This window comes from Artemia sp. Qi Xiang Cuo, chromosome 9 (assembly GCF_049724085.1).
Source record: "Artemia sp. Qi Xiang Cuo chromosome 9, ASM4972408v1, whole genome shotgun sequence".
Lineage (NCBI taxonomy): Eukaryota > Metazoa > Arthropoda > Branchiopoda > Anostraca > Artemiidae > Artemia > Artemia sp. Qi Xiang Cuo.
The window spans coordinates 2,395,445-2,412,560 of record NC_142802.1 but is presented as its reverse complement, the minus strand read 5'-3'; the positions used below and the strand labels follow the sequence as shown (position 1 = coordinate 2,412,560).

At 33.7% G+C, this 17,116-nt stretch overlaps 1 protein-coding gene across 2 annotated transcripts in view; it reads right to left on the bottom strand.

Moving 5' to 3' along the window:
• Positions 1-664: 664 nt before the first annotated feature.
• Positions 665-17,116, bottom strand: part of LOC148948218 (G2/mitotic-specific cyclin-B2-like) — a 113,663-nt gene continuing 97,211 nt past the window's right edge. For both annotated transcript variants that reach the window (XM_089094211.1, XM_089094212.1), the window contains exons 5-9: positions 14,895-15,056; positions 12,664-12,918; positions 9,425-9,543; positions 5,666-5,807; positions 665-2,156 (exon numbers count right to left, since the gene is read on the bottom strand). In XM_089094211.1, the coding sequence (XP_088950337.1) occupies positions 2,016-2,156; positions 5,666-5,807; positions 9,425-9,543; positions 12,664-12,918; positions 14,895-15,056 (819 nt within the window). In that variant the 3' untranslated portion in view covers positions 665-2,015. The remainder of the gene's footprint in view (positions 2,157-5,665; positions 5,808-9,424; positions 9,544-12,663; positions 12,919-14,894; positions 15,057-17,116) is intronic.

Sequence of the window (17,116 nt, the reverse complement as noted above, 5' to 3'; positions counted from 1 at the left end):
GCTTCCCGTGTTTTCCTCCCAGATTACTTCAGTTACCCATTTTGAACTGGGAAGACTCTGGCTGAGTGCACAGTGACACCATTGACCCCCGTCACAAATCAACTAACCAACAACACCAGGTCTCGAACCCCTGTCCTGAGGATTTCAATTCTAATGCTCTGACCACTCGGCTAAGACGGCTTGACTGTGTTTGATCGAAAGAAAAGAATCAATAGTCGTTCATCGAGTCTCCAAAAGAAAAGATCGACGAGCTTGTTAAAACGATTTAGCCTTGTTAACATCAATATAATTATATAGTAAAATAGTTTTATATAGCAATTTCAAAATCGAAGTGCATTTAACGTTGCTCCTCGATCTGGAATTATCTTCCTGGGAGAGTTTATCCCAAAAGTTTCTCTCTTGGCCCTTTCAAAAGAAGTTTGAACAGTCATCTAAAACCTCGATAAGAGACCATCGGCAGATCATGTATATAATTATACCTGGCGCCAAAAATTTAAATAATTTTAGGGTGCTTAAACATCCTTAGAGACATATAATCTTATATATGATCATACCGAGGTTACAATAAATAGAAAAAGTCGAGTTGCAAAATAGAGACCAAGTAAAAATCGGTCTCCGGTCTCCTTTGAGTTTTCCGAGTTTTTGGAACCCTAGCAAACATATATTTTTACAGAATCATCATTTATTATTCCAAAATTTTGAAGTGTCCATACATTGCTTAAAATTTAACTTGAAACTATAACGTTTACAAGACAATTTCTAAACAACTAAAATAAATCGTAAATGTAAAATAAGAATTACACGTTAGATAATGCTAAACAGGAAACAAAAAAGAATTAGGAAATAATATGTAGAATTAACACAACGTTGCTCATTTTGGGTAATTCGTATTATCTTTCCGATTATTTTAGAATTATCCTTCCAATTCACCCAATTCTTACGAAAAAAAGGAATAAAAAAAAAAAAAAAATTTCTCATTACGGTCAGGCGTAGCGTAAAAGACATATCACATTCCTTGGTTGATTTTAATTTTTTCTTATAATAAATTTCCTTTTTTAGTTACGTATAAAATGTTAATTAAAATATGATTTTGTTTTTTTGGTTAAGATAAAAAAGACTGACCCTTTTCCTGAATACACACGCCATACGTTACTTTGAAATAATCGAAAAATAGCGAATAAAATAAGATATATTACATGGCTATTGCAGGCACAAAAATAAGCAAAATAGACAGCGGAAAAATAGGCAAAATAAATATAAAATATAGAGATAAAAGAACAAATCTTTAGATTTTGAGAAGGAGGTGTGGAATGAAATGTCTCTGACAACAATAAAGACATACTAAACTGAGCATTAAACAAACTATTAGCTAGTTCGTTAAAAAAAGTTAAGAAAACCTTGTCATTTTGTCAGACCTCCTATTCCACAAGAAAAATTCAGTCCCATTTTATCAGCCCCCCCAACCCCAAAGTCCATACTGTACCATTTGTCTAAGTCTGGGATACATAGTAATGATCGTCAGATTATTATGTCAACCATAGTTCAGAACCACAGTATCTTAAAGAAAGGAGGGCTAATGAACAAAGGAATGTCAAAATTGTGCCACAGTTTGGTTATAGAAGAGTTCAAGCGATTAACGATTTCAACTATTTTTTTTCAAAGAGCAGTTATTTTCACTATCCAGTCCTGATTTCAGGCAAAAAAAAAGTTCTTCCTGAAAGAAAGAAAGAAAGAAAAACTTTTATAAGAAATTATAATCTTAATATACCCTTTCAGAAAAACAGAACAAAGTATATATCTGACATGCATAAATGTAAATGTTTTGAGCAATCCAAAAGTTTATCGTTCCAACTACACTATATTCGGCCTTATACATTAAAAGTGTTAGGTAAAAAAAAAAATGAAAAAAGAAGGAGGGTTGCCTAACAAAGACGTTATAAACCAAGGCACTTTAAACCTACAGACATATAAAAACGATACAAATTTTTCGCAGAAATTGTTGCCCCAACTCTCACTTAAATTGCGGCGTATTTATCTAATACCCTTTGATCAGCGATTGCAGACTGTTTTGCTAACATCACAGTTCGCTTAGAAGTCAGTTGGGGATACGTACTTATTCCGAATAATTTACTGCTTGCATACTTCTTGCGAACGGACTAAAAGAAGAAAGAAAACATCAATACTTAAAATAATGAAAAGAATAAAAGTGCTCCCACACTGTGCACATAATTTTCAATGCTGGTTAAGTTACGTCACGTTAGCATCACACTTAAACAAGTCCTTTCACACTAGGCTGGCTTAAAAATCCATAAGCCACCATAATCATCATCTACGGCCATTACAATCTTATATTCTGACTTGCGCAAAAAAAACAGATCGTCCCGTTAGTCAAGTGAAACCAAGTTTGACTGCGCTCGGATAGAAGAAAGTAAATTCTGTTAAGCGAAAATATGGAAGCGACATTGCTATACGAACTAAGGTTATTATATTTGGTTAAAAGCGTAGTCCTTGTTTTCCAAGGTGATTTTTTGAAAAAAAATTCCTTTGAATTCATATCTAAACGAAAATACTGATGACACATTTTTTATTAATCAGTGTATAAACATGAGACTTACTCTTAAAATTTATAATAAACTTTTACTTAAAAGCACTAAACTCGAGTTCTTGTGAAACAAAAATTGAAACATTTACTAGTATTTTTAAAGCGTCAGCAAATACAATGTGAACATTTTCATATTTTTTTATTTACAATGGCTATTACATTTAAGTCGGATATTGTTTTTGTCTAACTAGAATTACTATTCACTGTTTTACTCCAAACACTAAAGCCTTATGACTCATTTCTGCCTGTGCCTCCAGGAACTTTCGAACACAATTTTTCAGGCTAGGAAAACAAATTTTGGAATTCAATCAGAAACATACATGAACAGAATTTTCACTCAAATGAAAAAAACGTCTTCCACTTGGCACCACGAAAGCTAGCTTACACCTGGCACCATGAAACCTGGCTTTCACCTGGCACCATGAAACCTGGTTTTTATCTCGCACCATGAAACTTGGTTTTCACCTGGCACCATGAAACCTGGCTTCCAAACTAGTATTTTGACCTTTGTCAGAAAATAGCTTTAAAATCAACAGCCCTATGAAAGTCCCCTTTCTACTGCTGATGAGAAATTCTTCTAAACAAGGTGGAATAAAAAGAAGAAATATCAAAACGTCATCAAGTAAAAGGTAAAAAGGAAGGAAAATGAGGAGAGACAAAAAGTCCATTTCCACTGATAAACCCAAATGTAAAATCATTATCAGGTTTAAAAGTCTCTCGTTCCACTGATAATCCAGATCACGAAAAAATATTCCCAGCCAATTGAAATTATTAGCTCATAAATAATTTCTTAGATTATTTAATTTTTTGTAAATTATTAGCTCATAATTTAGATCGTCAATGTGACAACTCTATGCTAAAAAAAAACGTGGATTTTGCCAGGTTGTGGATGGGGTTTATAAATTTTGTTGTTTCAAAGTTTACAATTGAACAATCCAGTTGTATAAACAAGAATTATAAACCTCTTTGCTCCGCTGGTAATTCTGAATCTTGCTTCAAGAATCTGGTTTGTCACTAGAAAACGCATAAACTATTACGTGAGACAAATCCGGTAATCAAGCTAGTGTATAAGATGCTAAGCATGAGAGCCAAGCAAAAGCAAGTTAATATCTTAGGCCAGCTCCAGACAGAACGCAGTACAATTTGTTAATTTATATAATTATAGACAATTTCATCTCAAAACCTTCCTACTCAAAATACAGGCCAGGCAAAAGGAGTCAAAAGATATGTATTTGGGTGCCATTTCCCTGATCTTAACTAATAGTTATAACTAAGACACGAAAGAGAAAAATGGATAAAAAGAAAAGAATAGAAAAAAGATGAAAAAAATGAGAGTTATGAGAAATATAAGGCCTTTTCGATTGGCAATCTGGATTCTCGCTTTGGATTATGGGATAATGAAAAGGAAAGCAAATTTTACAATCTGAATTGTAAAGAAAGTCTCTGTAATCGAATAGTGTAAAGAAAACAAATTTTGGCATAATATTTGAATATTTGAAAAGGTGGTACTTCTGTCCATTTTGAAACTACTACCTGATCTGCTTCATCAACCTCCCCCTCCCTTAATAACAAAAACAAACCTAACATATTCTTTGGAGGTACAGGGAGAACAGTTTGAGACATTAAAAACCTAACTAGAAAAAATGAAGAAACTAGGTGTGTACTTCCTCAGTAAGAGATTTCAATCTTCTAGAGCAACACAAAATATAGACATATCGTAAATATTTCAGGTTTTTTTTTCCTGCAATTTGACAACCCAGAATGTACAACCCTCGACTTAATTAGGGTTATCAATTTTACAATCCAAATGAGAATCTAAGCTGCGTCCGATTAAATTTAGTCAACTTAATTGTTTCGCTTTTAGCATTTTATTTGCCAGAAAGTGAAAAAGTGAACTAATAAGTTTACTGGGATTTTGCAAATAGAACGGGAAATTTCGAAGTTGCTTTAGCGGGAGCCGTACAAAAAATTGTGAACCGTACGAATCAGCATAATTTGCAAGAGCCAAGACTTTTACCATAGAGGCAAGCATGACCTGTCGAGTTGGAATTTTTTGCCAGAAATTCTTTGTAGATATCTTATTAGATATTCTTACTAGTATTTTGGTAGTCAACTTTTTAGTTAACCAAGTAAAGCAAACGAGACTCTGACTGTCGAATTGTGAACCGAAATCAAAGTCCGCGATCAGATTATGACTAGAAAACAAATTTGACGATCGGATTCCCAATTTGAAAATATGGATTGTCGACGTCTATAGTATTACATAAGACAAACCTGGGGCTCAAGCTTGATTTTGTGCTTAAGAAGGCGCTATGCCCACGAGCCAAGTGAAAGCAAACCCGACGCTTAAATCAGGCCGGACACAAAATGGTACTCCAGCAAAATGGTAATCCAGCAAAAATAACCGAGTGACATCGTTACACGAATTCAGGCTGGTATGTCTAATGGAAGTGAAATACATTTAAGTTTTTCCTACTGTACATTTTTAACAGTGTATAAACAGAAAACCCTTAGTTACTTCAAACACAATTTTACCGGCCCCGGGAAAAGAGTTTTTCAACCCCGATCTGAAACAGAAGCGAACCAAATTTCCTTCCATTCTTTCTTTGTCCGGTGACATGAAATCTGGCTGTTAAACAGAAATTTGGCTCCTGACACTAGTAACAAGAATTTATTTTAAAGATAAAGTAACCTAGTTCTAACAGTCCTATCAGTTTTCTAGAATCGCTTTCGATTCCCAAGACACTTGGAGATTTCTAATTTTTCCAAAAAAACCTATCTCCCAACTTATAGAAATAGTTGGAAACTAAAGATGCTAACATTAAAATGTTTTCTGTTGTTTCTGCTTAAACAGTCAGACGTTCATATCTTTCTCCTGCCAAAATAGTAAATTTTATGAATATTTTTTCTGTGAGTAATTAGCCCCATTTTTTTCTTTATTTTACGATGGATAGACATGGCAATTTTTGATATTATTTACACACAAATAGGTCTTATTTTGACAAAAACGGTACTGACATATTAGCCTACTTCCTATAATGTTGAGAATGATAACAAACATACCTGATTTTTCGAAATACCAGCTTTGAGAAGAATAGCGGCCATATTTTGCAATGGCTCCTGAATTTGAGACAACTTGTAAAATGAATATCGGACTAAGGTTGGTTCCCATAACTGTTCCATCGATTGATCTTGTTCAAGAAGCCTATAATATAAAAATTATAATGTTTTAAGCCTATAATGTAAAAATTATATAAATAAAATCACCAGTTCTGCTTTGCACACGAGTGAAGTTTAGCACTGTCATCTGACAGTAATCTTTGTCCTGCGAAAACTACTAAGCGAAGTCGCAATATGAATTCCAACTGAAGTGTCAGATTGAGTCCAATATTCTCTGGTCTTCTAAAACAAATAAATAAAGAAGTTTTTTATGGCTGAAAAAGATCTAAAAAATCTCCAATTTTTCTTTGGTTGTTTTAAAGTTATGAAGTTTTTACGGCAGTACCATTTTTATTTTTCTAAGGTTTTTCTTTGGGTTGCTTTAAAGTTGTGAATTTTTTTCACGGCAGTATCACAATTTTGTTTTTTTAAATGTTTTCTTTTGGTTGTTTTAAAGTTTTTGCGGCAGTATCACAATTTCGTTTTTTTAATACCTTTTTTTTTTTTTTAATTCATGAAGTTCTTACGGCAGTATCAAAATGTCGTCAGCGTTGCCATGTTGAACTGTGAAAATAATTGATCAAAACTAACTAGTTAAATTTAGGCAGCGCTTTTCGCAGGTGAACATTCAAAATTCATTAGGAAGTGGATTTTTTTTATGGAAAAAGGAGAATTTTACTTAACACGAATAAAAAAGAAGCTTTCAGTTATTTTACATAAAAAAATGCAAAAGAAAAAAAGGAAATCTGTCAACACGGATTCCTACCAGAAGTGAACCGAACATAGTTTTTTGCTTGTGTTGAAAATAGGCAAAATAGTCAATATAATTTTTTTCTTTGAATTTCATTTTTTAAAAACACTTTTTTACATAACTGAATATTAAGTAAGGTATCCTGTCTTTTCCTGAAGGAATGTCCTTACGGTCTTTCCTTACCGTACAGCCTTTTCCAGAGCCTGAAGACCACTATCGAAACTGCTAGAGCTACTTTAAAAACGAACCATTTCAGTCATAAATTACGATGAGTCTAAGGAGCCTGGGGCTAAAAAATTTCCACAGAACATCTGAATTTCAGACGTCAGGTGAGGTGGTAAATGCCTGGTTCTGCTGACAGCAAGCAAGCATAACGAGTGGTGATAACATACGCTGTTAAATTCCTGTGAAAAGCCATTATGTGCATATATTCACATTGATTTTCTTCATTCGCTGTCATTAATAACATATAGTTAAACAAAAATGAAAATTATAGAGATAAAAAAGAAGATTCACTCGGGTAACACTTTCAACTAGTGAAACAGGAATACGATTTTAGCCATTTTTTATCGTGTTTTTTAGTAATTATTTCTCCTCTGGTTGACTTAGTTTAATTTATTTTTGATTTAAAAAATCATAATTATTTTAATTTTAGATTTTATCTTTTGTTCTTTTATTTAGTTTCTCCTATATTTAGCGCTGAAGATGCTTTGACTTATATAGACAAAACATCCATTGTTTAGTTTGTCTTTTCCTTCTATTGGTTGCAGTGCTGTTTGTTTTGTTCTTCATTTTGATATTTTTCTCTCTTTTTGTTTTGTTATGTCTGTCCAATTCAGCTTTAGATCTTTTATACCAGATATTCAGCAATATCTCAATTGAGATACAGTAATGCTGTATAATTACTATTGGGTAAATATATACAAGATTCCATAACTAACATGGGGACAAAATGAACACACTAATTGATTAATTTTTTATCTTCTTCCAAAATACAATAATCAATTCGCTAAGAAATACAGCCCCTACCCTCCTTATCGTCTCAAATATAGGACAAGAAAGATATATTTTGCTTTTTCTTTCATGTTACTTTTTAGTAATTATTTCTCCTTTTGTTGAATTCTTTGGAAGGTTATCTGTTTATTGTAACTAGCACCTAAGACGCCTTGAAAGTGCTCCTTGCTGAAATATTTGCCTTCTTCTTTCTTCAATTTACCGGCTGAAAATTTTCTTCTTCTGATTTTTTTTTTTGTATAACCAACGATTTTTCGTATTTCGTCTACTATGTATAGGAAGCGTGGTCTTAGAACTTATTTAAAACAACTACTTTTTACTTAAGAGGCACAAAGAAAAACAAAAGTGAGGTTAGAATGAGATTTACATAGCGTCCAACCGCGTAAATCATGCACATGAAACCATTTACACACAAGTGTTTTGATAGTGAATCTAATACTGATGTCAAAAAGCTTAGACATTCTTTTTATCAAGGTAATAACAATATAGGTTAAGGGAAATATGATAGATAACATTCGAAACATATTACAGCAGGAAAATTACAGAGACAGCAGGGGCACCAATTAGGGGGGGGGGGCCATTGCCTCCCCACTAGACTTTGAAAAATACTTGCTTATTTCGACTTCGTAGCTAAATTCTATTTTATCATAGCTAAATGGTCGTTTTTGCCCCCCCCCCTATATTTCGTGAATCAGTGCCACTGAGAAAGAGGCGGAAAACAAATTTGATAGCCACTAGAGTTCCAATTGAAGCTCCTGTTGAACAGTTTTAAATAAACACTTGAGTGAAGCGTATGGTAGTAACAACGTCAAGCTAATGAACGGAAAGATTAGTTTTTAAATTAAATGTTCATCTCTAATTAAAGGATTAATAGAAAGATCAACTCAAATATATCAGTAATACCCCGAACCAGGGTCTACCCGTCCCTAAACACACACACACAGAATTATCAACAGATCATTTGAGTTGAAAGGATGCATAAAATTTAAAAGTAACCAATCAAAGGAAGAACGTCTAAAGGGAAAAAATCTTGTTAATGAAATGAGGAGAAGTATTACAAATGATTAAATGGGGTTAGCAATAAAGAGCAAAAAGATATGTTAAAAAATAAATGCCTGGCAACCAATTCCATCCGAAGTTGGGTACCATGGAACATTAAAAGTATCCCCCCCCCAGAAGTGCAGTAGATATTCAAACCACATTCCATATAATGTGAGCAACCAAAAAATTAAATGCAGTAACAAAAGTTTGTTCCTTAGTTATTTACGTTAATACTGATTGTCTGTCTTCTAAGGAGGGAGAATCCAGTAACTGTATGAGATGGAATATTTTGTAAAAGAAGTCCCAACCTCAATTTCAATTGATAATTCAAATATTAATTCCTGAATAATCCCTAAAAGTTTAATTTGAGAATTTCCACTAATTTAATTAAATTCTAGAAGGAGCGGTTTCAGGATTAAAATCCTCTCGTCCCCATCAGAGTGCTGTAAATATTCAAACAACGTTCCCATATAATGTGAGCAACCAAAAAAGGAAATGTGGCAACGATTTATTTTTCTGTTATTTACGTAAATACTCAGTTTCTGCCTTCCAAGGGCAGAAATCCAGTAACTGTATGAGATAGCATATTTTGTAAAAGAAGTCCCAACATCAATTTCAACTCATAATTCAAATATCAATTCCTGAATAATCCCTAAAAGTTTCATTTACGTAGCGCCACTACCTTCATTAAATTACAGAAGAAGCTTTGTGCGCAAATGTTAAAGAACTTGCTTTCATCACTCAACTATTGTTATAATAAATATGTAGTAAGAATAGTATATAGTAAGAAAATAGTAGTTACAACTATGAGATTACTTTTCTCTAGTATCCAAATGAAAAAGTGAAAGACAACATACGTTAAAGAAAGGCAGAGTGCTGCGGCAGCCAGTTGGGACGGTGGATAATGACACATTTCATATTCGGGTAAACATAACTCCAGGAGGTATTTAGCTAATGCATGGTGAGATGCATCAATCTATAAAGAGAAATTAATATGAAAGCAATCAGATTTGCAGGAAAATGGAAACTTGACTCTGCTCTCACTACATCCTATGAACTATAAACAGAGATTATTACTACTACGAACTGAAAGCATTTTTCCAAGTCTCTTACCCTATGCTTTCATTCCCCGTTGCCCCAAAAAATAAACAAAAAAATGCAACAATACCAATAAAACATACGTCAGTAAGCTCTATATTAATATTTAATTGTATCATAACTACTTAGGAATAAAGAATTAAAATTAAGTAATTTTACCAATGTTTCAAACTTTATATTTAACATTAGTTTGAAAATGTACTAAAAAAGAGGAAATTTTAACAACTAAACTTCACAGAACCCACAAAAAAAACTACTGAGAAATAAAAACGTATATTTTTTTACACCCCCCCCCCCTTACGAAAAAAAGAGGTTGTACTTGCAAAATCTAAAATGAAACGTCGCGCTAAACTCCTTTCAGCATCATTCTTCCATCCAAAAATCTTATCGCTAGCAATTTAAGATTAAGCTATGCGTAATTTACACACAATCCCCTCCCTTGAGATTGCCTCAAAAATTCCCAGGAAACTATGACCTAAACATAAGCCTGTATGTTCTTTTTCAGTGCCTACCACCTCCTCCTGCTAAGGAAAATTTTCAATGCCCCTTCCTACTTTGAGTCGAACTTGTATACCACCTCCTCCTGCTAAGGAAAATTTTCAATGCCCCTTCCTACTTTGAGTCAAACTTGTATACCACCTCCTCCTGCTAAGGAAAATTTTCAATGCCCCTTCCTACTTTGAGCCGAACTTGTAGTAAACTCATAATCACAAAGAGACTACCATTTAGGGACGCAAAATTGACCACTAAGAAAGAAAAAAAGAGATGACACAGACACACACAAATAATATAAAAAAGAAGATAATACCATATGAAAAAAAAGAGAACATCAAAGAAAATCGATATTTAATGGAGCTAAATGGGAATAGCTCAAAAACAGCTAATACATAGAGGCTACTGACATAGCCAATACAACTAATATACCCAATGATGTGTATTGTTATGAATATTACTACATATTTGGAGTGTCCTATACACGCCCAAGCACTGGGCTTTTCGGTATTCTCTTGGAAAGCGCCTCTTTACTTTTACAAATAAAGCTGCGAAACTCGAAAAATGGTGAGGTTTATTTTGATAATCGAAGCAAAGTAAATAAGTTTCAAGATTACGCTAGCCACAGAAAACAGTAAAATTAAACAAAAGTGAAAACAAATAAAAGAAGTAATTCACCCAAGAGCTGAAAGGTAAAGCTTTTCCGCCCCAGACCAAGCCAAGCTACTCCTTTGATAGGCTTTCCAGTCCTTCTGAACTTGTCTTTATTTTAAAGAATTTTTCCTGTGCCATAAAAAATTATTCATTTCTATAATGAAAATACATTTATATTATTTAAATGTATAAAATTTGTGTATTTATATTATTTAAAATTTAAATATATTATTTATGCCATGATAACTGGCCTAAAACGATAAAATTAAAGTCCAAAATAGGGATAAAATCTTTTTTAATAGACAGTGTATAATAAATTTCACAAAAAATACCAGATATTTCGGTCACATATACAGTGACCGTCATCAGTAGTAAATTTTATCCCTATTTTGAACTTTTATTTTATCGTCATGGAAAGGCAGTGTGGTCTCCGAAATTATCTACGTCATAACTGGCCTAGTCAGTTTCTCTTTTTACAAGTAACATAGTTTTACTGTTAACGTCATTTATTGCTGTAACCTACGATTATGACGTCATTCATCATCTTGTAAACGAATACGCGGTTTTTTTTCCGTAAAAAAAGGATTTCATTTTAAATACTGTTTTTTTTTTAAATCACACAAGCTATTTCAGATGCAGCAATTTCCTTTAAGATGAGCCCTTAAACAGCTCTCTAATGTTCCAGTACCCCACTAGAAGCGAAGAAAAAAAGAGGACACATCAGCACTACCCATGCAAAAGAAGTGATTTAAAAAAATCGAAAATAAATAAAGTGAAAACAACCAAAACAGGTAATTCACCAAAGATCTCCACAGAGCCACCTTCACTACAAGAAACATTAAAAGAGGAGCAAAGGACAAAGAAACGAAAAAGTAAGAGGGAAAGTAAAAAGGGAAGTAAAAGTAAAAGGGAAGGAGAATGTTTTTATATCATTGTATGTTTCGTGTTTTTTTTTCAGTTTCATATTCACTTTTAATTGTCACGGATTATCAGTTTCTTACCCTAGATTTCGCCAGAAGCGTTCTGTTTTCTTCATCTTTTGTTCATTGTTTCGTGTTTCTAAATCTAACTCACACATTAATCAACTAAATCAAATAAATCCATTAATAATCTAATAAAATAAATCCAAATCAACTAAATCATACTCAGACACTTATTTAGCGCAAAATTATACTTGAGCATGAAGGTCTACATTTTATAAAACGGCCTCAGTTTTGGCCCCCCTATGTGCTAACTGACTAGTATTTTTATATATTTTGAAATAGTATTTTTTTTTCCCACTGGGACGGGTTAGGGTTACCTTTTGTACTTACTTGGCCTAAATATACATGTATATTTTCTAATGGGTAGATCTAAGTAGAAAGAAATTTTAATCCGACTGTCAACACGTTCTTTTGGCACAAATAATAAGATTTTTGACTTTTTTTTTTGTCTCTGTATGTCCTACATTTTGTCTCTGATGATGTCATCAGTAGATGAGTATTTCTACTGACGACAATCGCTGTATGTGTGATCGAAACATCTAGACTTTTGTACCTGCTTTCACTACCTAAATAAATGGACTTATCCCCATTTGAGTGTTTATTTGTTCGTCATAGAAAAGCAGTGTGGTCTGGGAAAAGAATACCTAATTTAACATTTTACGTCAAAAAAAAAAAAATCAATGAAGAAATATCAAGTGAGCTAGGATGACGACACATACGAAATTATTTATGCTAGCACCACCTGTTTAGACTGCGAAGTCCGGTGGCGCATTCTTCGCCTTTTTTTAACATGTCCGTAGAAGAGTATTGGTTTTCTACATATTCGTATAAACACTTAGGCACAAAAGTAGAAATCGATAAACACTAACCTTGTCATTGACATGAGAAGCAGCTTTAGTATTTCGGCGCAAAAAATGAAGAGGAAGGGGACGTCCAAGAGAAAAACGGAGCTTTGATAGCATCTGGATTTCCATGCGTCGTATTTCTCTGGTTGTGTAAGCATTGTCAGTGACATAAGTAAAATCCTTTATTTCTGGAGCATACATCTCCTCGTACTTCGAAGCAATGAACATAGCAGTCACTCCGACCAGTTGAAGATGATTTCTTGAAGTGTTTGGCTCATACTGTTGGTATAAAAGAATACTTTTATGGTAATTTGATTGAACCGTATTGATAATACCAATTCAAACATAAATTTGGGTTCAGCAATTTATTGCAAGAGCCTGAGAGAAACGGAAAAATCATAGGATGAGTTATTTACGTTAAGCACTCTGATTAGATGGTGTGGATTTAAAATTCCACATATATTTTGCATATTGAGTTTATGATATATTTTTTGTGGCTTCCACGGAAGTACTGGATGGCGTTAGATTTTTTTTTCCCATTAAAAGTCTTTTGACGAAATGTAAACAAAGTGACTTTTTTTTTGGCATAAATGCGTTACACTTTGGTCAGATATTTGAATGTTCCAGAATTTTAAGCGAGAGTCGAGTTATATAAGTAAATTCTTTGATATCCAGACATACATCTCAAGGCCGTACCAAAGATTTTTTTTTCAGAGGGGGTTTTACTCAAACACTTTTTTTTTGGGGGGGGGGGGTACACAAAAACCCTAAAATAACACATACAAATTTTTTTTTATGTCCATTCTTGTTACGTTTTTACGAGTCAGACAAACATTTCGGGGGGGGGGGGGGAGGGGTTCAAACCCCCTAGCTCCCCTGGATACGGCCTTGATACATCTTTTTACTTCGACACGATGAACATGGCCGTTTTTTAGACTGTTTGAGGCTGATTTCTTGTGTTCTTTTTCCAAGTACTGATATAAAAATATTTTAAGGCTTGCCGATTGATCGAGCCGATTCAAAAAAAAAGTTCTGGAGTCAGAAATTCAAGGTAAAGAGATATTGAGCAAAAAACACATAGTAGGAGGAATTCACCCTAATCATATGTATTCAAATTACTTGGTGCATACATTTTAGTTTTCAATGTTTTTTATTGAGTTACTTATTATTCATTTTTACTTGTTTCAGAGTCAAAAGTATCTGACACCATTGGATAAATATCTATCTATCTATCTATAGGCCTATAAATAAAACAAATGTATGCATCACTACACTATTCAGTCGATCGCCATGAAACTTAATATTTTTTTAGCCCCCCCCCCGTCAAGGCCCTCTGAATCTTTCGAATACTGTTTGCGCAACAACGCCAGACAGTCAAGTTAATAATTCTAATTTAATTTTCTAAATATTTTCAAATACAACCACTATTTTACCCAACAAGAGATGTTTTTATTTTAGCCAATAGAAACTGAGATCTTCCCTTAAGGGGGAACTTGTACTGTTACCACGTCTTTCCATGGTCCCAATAGATACACCATTTTAATTTAAAAATTTATAGTTTCCGGTGCGATTCATGATAATCTCGTAATAATTAATAATAAATAATGTGTTAAGCCTAGGATATTTAAACTAGAATGGAATTATCATAGAAATAGGTGCTGTTGGAACAAAAATAATTATAAACATCCTTGGGTGGTTTATAACAGCCCACCCCCCATTTTCTTCCAATTCTCATGAATGTTCTTCAGAATTCTTCAGAATCTTATCTTTTTTTATGGACACACAAGTATGCTAAACCTGTATTCAACAGATTAAAGATAACAGTTGTTTCCTTTTTGAAATTTCTCCAACTCTTGTTTCCTATTAATTTTGTTGGATTATATCAGTCGTACTCTCTAGGCGCACCTCCTTGCACAGAGGGAGGAGAGACCACCACAACCGAAGATTTGACCGAAGGGTCCCCGTCCCCTAAAAACATATCAATACTGACAAAACTGTACTTTTGCCTTTTTTGACCCCCCCCTCTTTTCACCCAAGAAAAATGATCTGCTGCCCCCCCCGCCTCGATCAGACCTGTTTATATTCCCCAAAGCTACATCAAGCAATTTTAATTGAATTCTTAAAGATATGTCAATTTCAATAGTCATCCCAATACTGTATTAAATTTGTATACGTGCGAAAAAAAAACAACAACATTTTTTTGCGACTTTATTATTTCAGCTTTCATGTGATTAATCAGTTTTCAAGTCACTCACCTGTAAATACCTATCAATTAACGCCACAGTCAAGTACAGAGTTTCCTGAAGAAGCTGAAATCGTGTGTGAACTTCAATCAGCCAATCTATAAGAGTAGCGCGCATAGCCGGCTTCAACGTTTTACTTCCTGCCAAATAGCGTCTTGTGATTGGTTGAGCAGCCTGAAAAACATTTTGTTTATCATTGCACTCGCTGGGATAGTGTAGACTCACACTCCATGGACTCGCATACATCTACTTAATTTGGACTCACAGATGCTGGGTTAACTAACCTAATATATAAGGGTTACCTGACTAGTGTGCAAGACGCCATGAGTTGAAGACCCAACGAGGGAGGAATTCTTATGGCAAAATTTCTTTATTTGGGACAATTGACCATTGCTCTTGTTCCTCATTGTGATATTAAATTAAAAGACGAAACTTTCTAAAAGTGTAAGCATTAAAAAGGGAGGGGAAAAAGTCAAACATTAGCAAGTCATACTCTCTCTGTAGCTTTTTTTTTGTTTTGCGTAGGATATTGCTACTGATTTTTATTTTTCGTTATCGAGTTTTACAAATGATAAATGTCTATTATTTTAGATGTGTCGAAAGCCACCTCGTTTTAAAGAGCAAATAAAAGATCGCGGGGGAAGAGGGGTTCCCAAGCTAAAAAATATTGGCAAATCGCGCTACTATCATGGCACTGCGCGATATGTATTCGGATCTTGAAGTTCGGCTGAAATTGCCTCCAGATAAATTTTCACCCCCTACAACACGTGCACGACTGATCCCGGTAAGCAAATGCAGCCAGAAAAGGATCTGTAACACCCCCCCCCATTATTCAATAATTACGTCCTGGATGCTCAAGCACAATACCCATTATCATGTATTTTGCAGGCTATAAACTTGTCGTTGGTCTGCTACGCAGACGACATCCTGAATGTGAGTCGCACGCTGCAACGGATTCCAGAGATTTTTGGAGTGCTGGCCGAGGGGTATGCTAGGATTGGACTTGAATTTAATCCTTGAAAATCGGAGGTAGTATTGTTTAATTGGAAAGATGAAACCCAAAATCTTGGCATCTCTCTTGACAGCACACCAATAAAACCGTCTAACCACATAACCTACCTTGGACTCCCGATTGGCACTTCTATTGAACACACACGTCAGCTTCTACTTTCACATATACAACGCCGCATTTGCACTGCTTATGCGACATTTATCAAGGCCAAACGTCGTTTCAATAGATCCATCCTTGTCACATTGTACAATGCGATTGCAGCCCCTCATATTCTATACTGCACCCCTTTTTGGAAAATATTTACTCAAACAGATAAAAATAAAATCCGCAGCATTTTCCGGTTTCCAAAATATTTACTCAGACTCCCACCTTGGACCAGGAATACAAAAATAATCAGGATTTACAGTATCACGGATCCACTGAAAGCGGCAGAAAAAAATATTCTTAAATTCAATAATAATCGTCAAACTCATCAGTGGTGGCCCATACTAGCCAACTAATTTTCATCAGTAATGTGAATTTTCTTTTCTCCTTGTTAGGTTAAGTGTAAGTGTCTTGTTTTTTTTTCTTTCTTTCTCATTAGTGTTTGTGTTGAAGCGTCTTTTCATTTTTCATTTTCTTTTATTTTTGCTCCATCTGTGTTTCTTGTCTAAACTTGACGGGTTTACAATAAATTCATTAATTCATTCATTATGCCCTTAATCATAGTGTACTAAGGGCTTTGACAGATTCTTTTTTGAATTTATGCTTTTTAGATTTTTACTTTTGACAAATCTTTTTTATTTTTATGATACACACACACACACACACATATATATATATATATATATATATATATATATATATATATATATATATATATATATATATATATATATATATATATTTATATATATATATATATATATATATATATATATATATATATATATATATATATATATATATATATATATATATATATATATATATATATATATGTTAATAAGGCTTCTTATCTTTTATAATCGATATGAAAGAGTATGGGTAACTTATAAGAGAGGAAACTAGTTCTAGTGTCGACGAAGAAAATCACCAAATGCCATCTAGCATTTGACGTTTTTAGATTTTTTCAAGATTCATAATTGTATTTTTTTTTTCAGAAACTGAGGTCAGAAAGTTATAGCTACATTGATTTTGCCAGTTATACCAATTTTGCTTTATTATTACACTTAAAAAATGT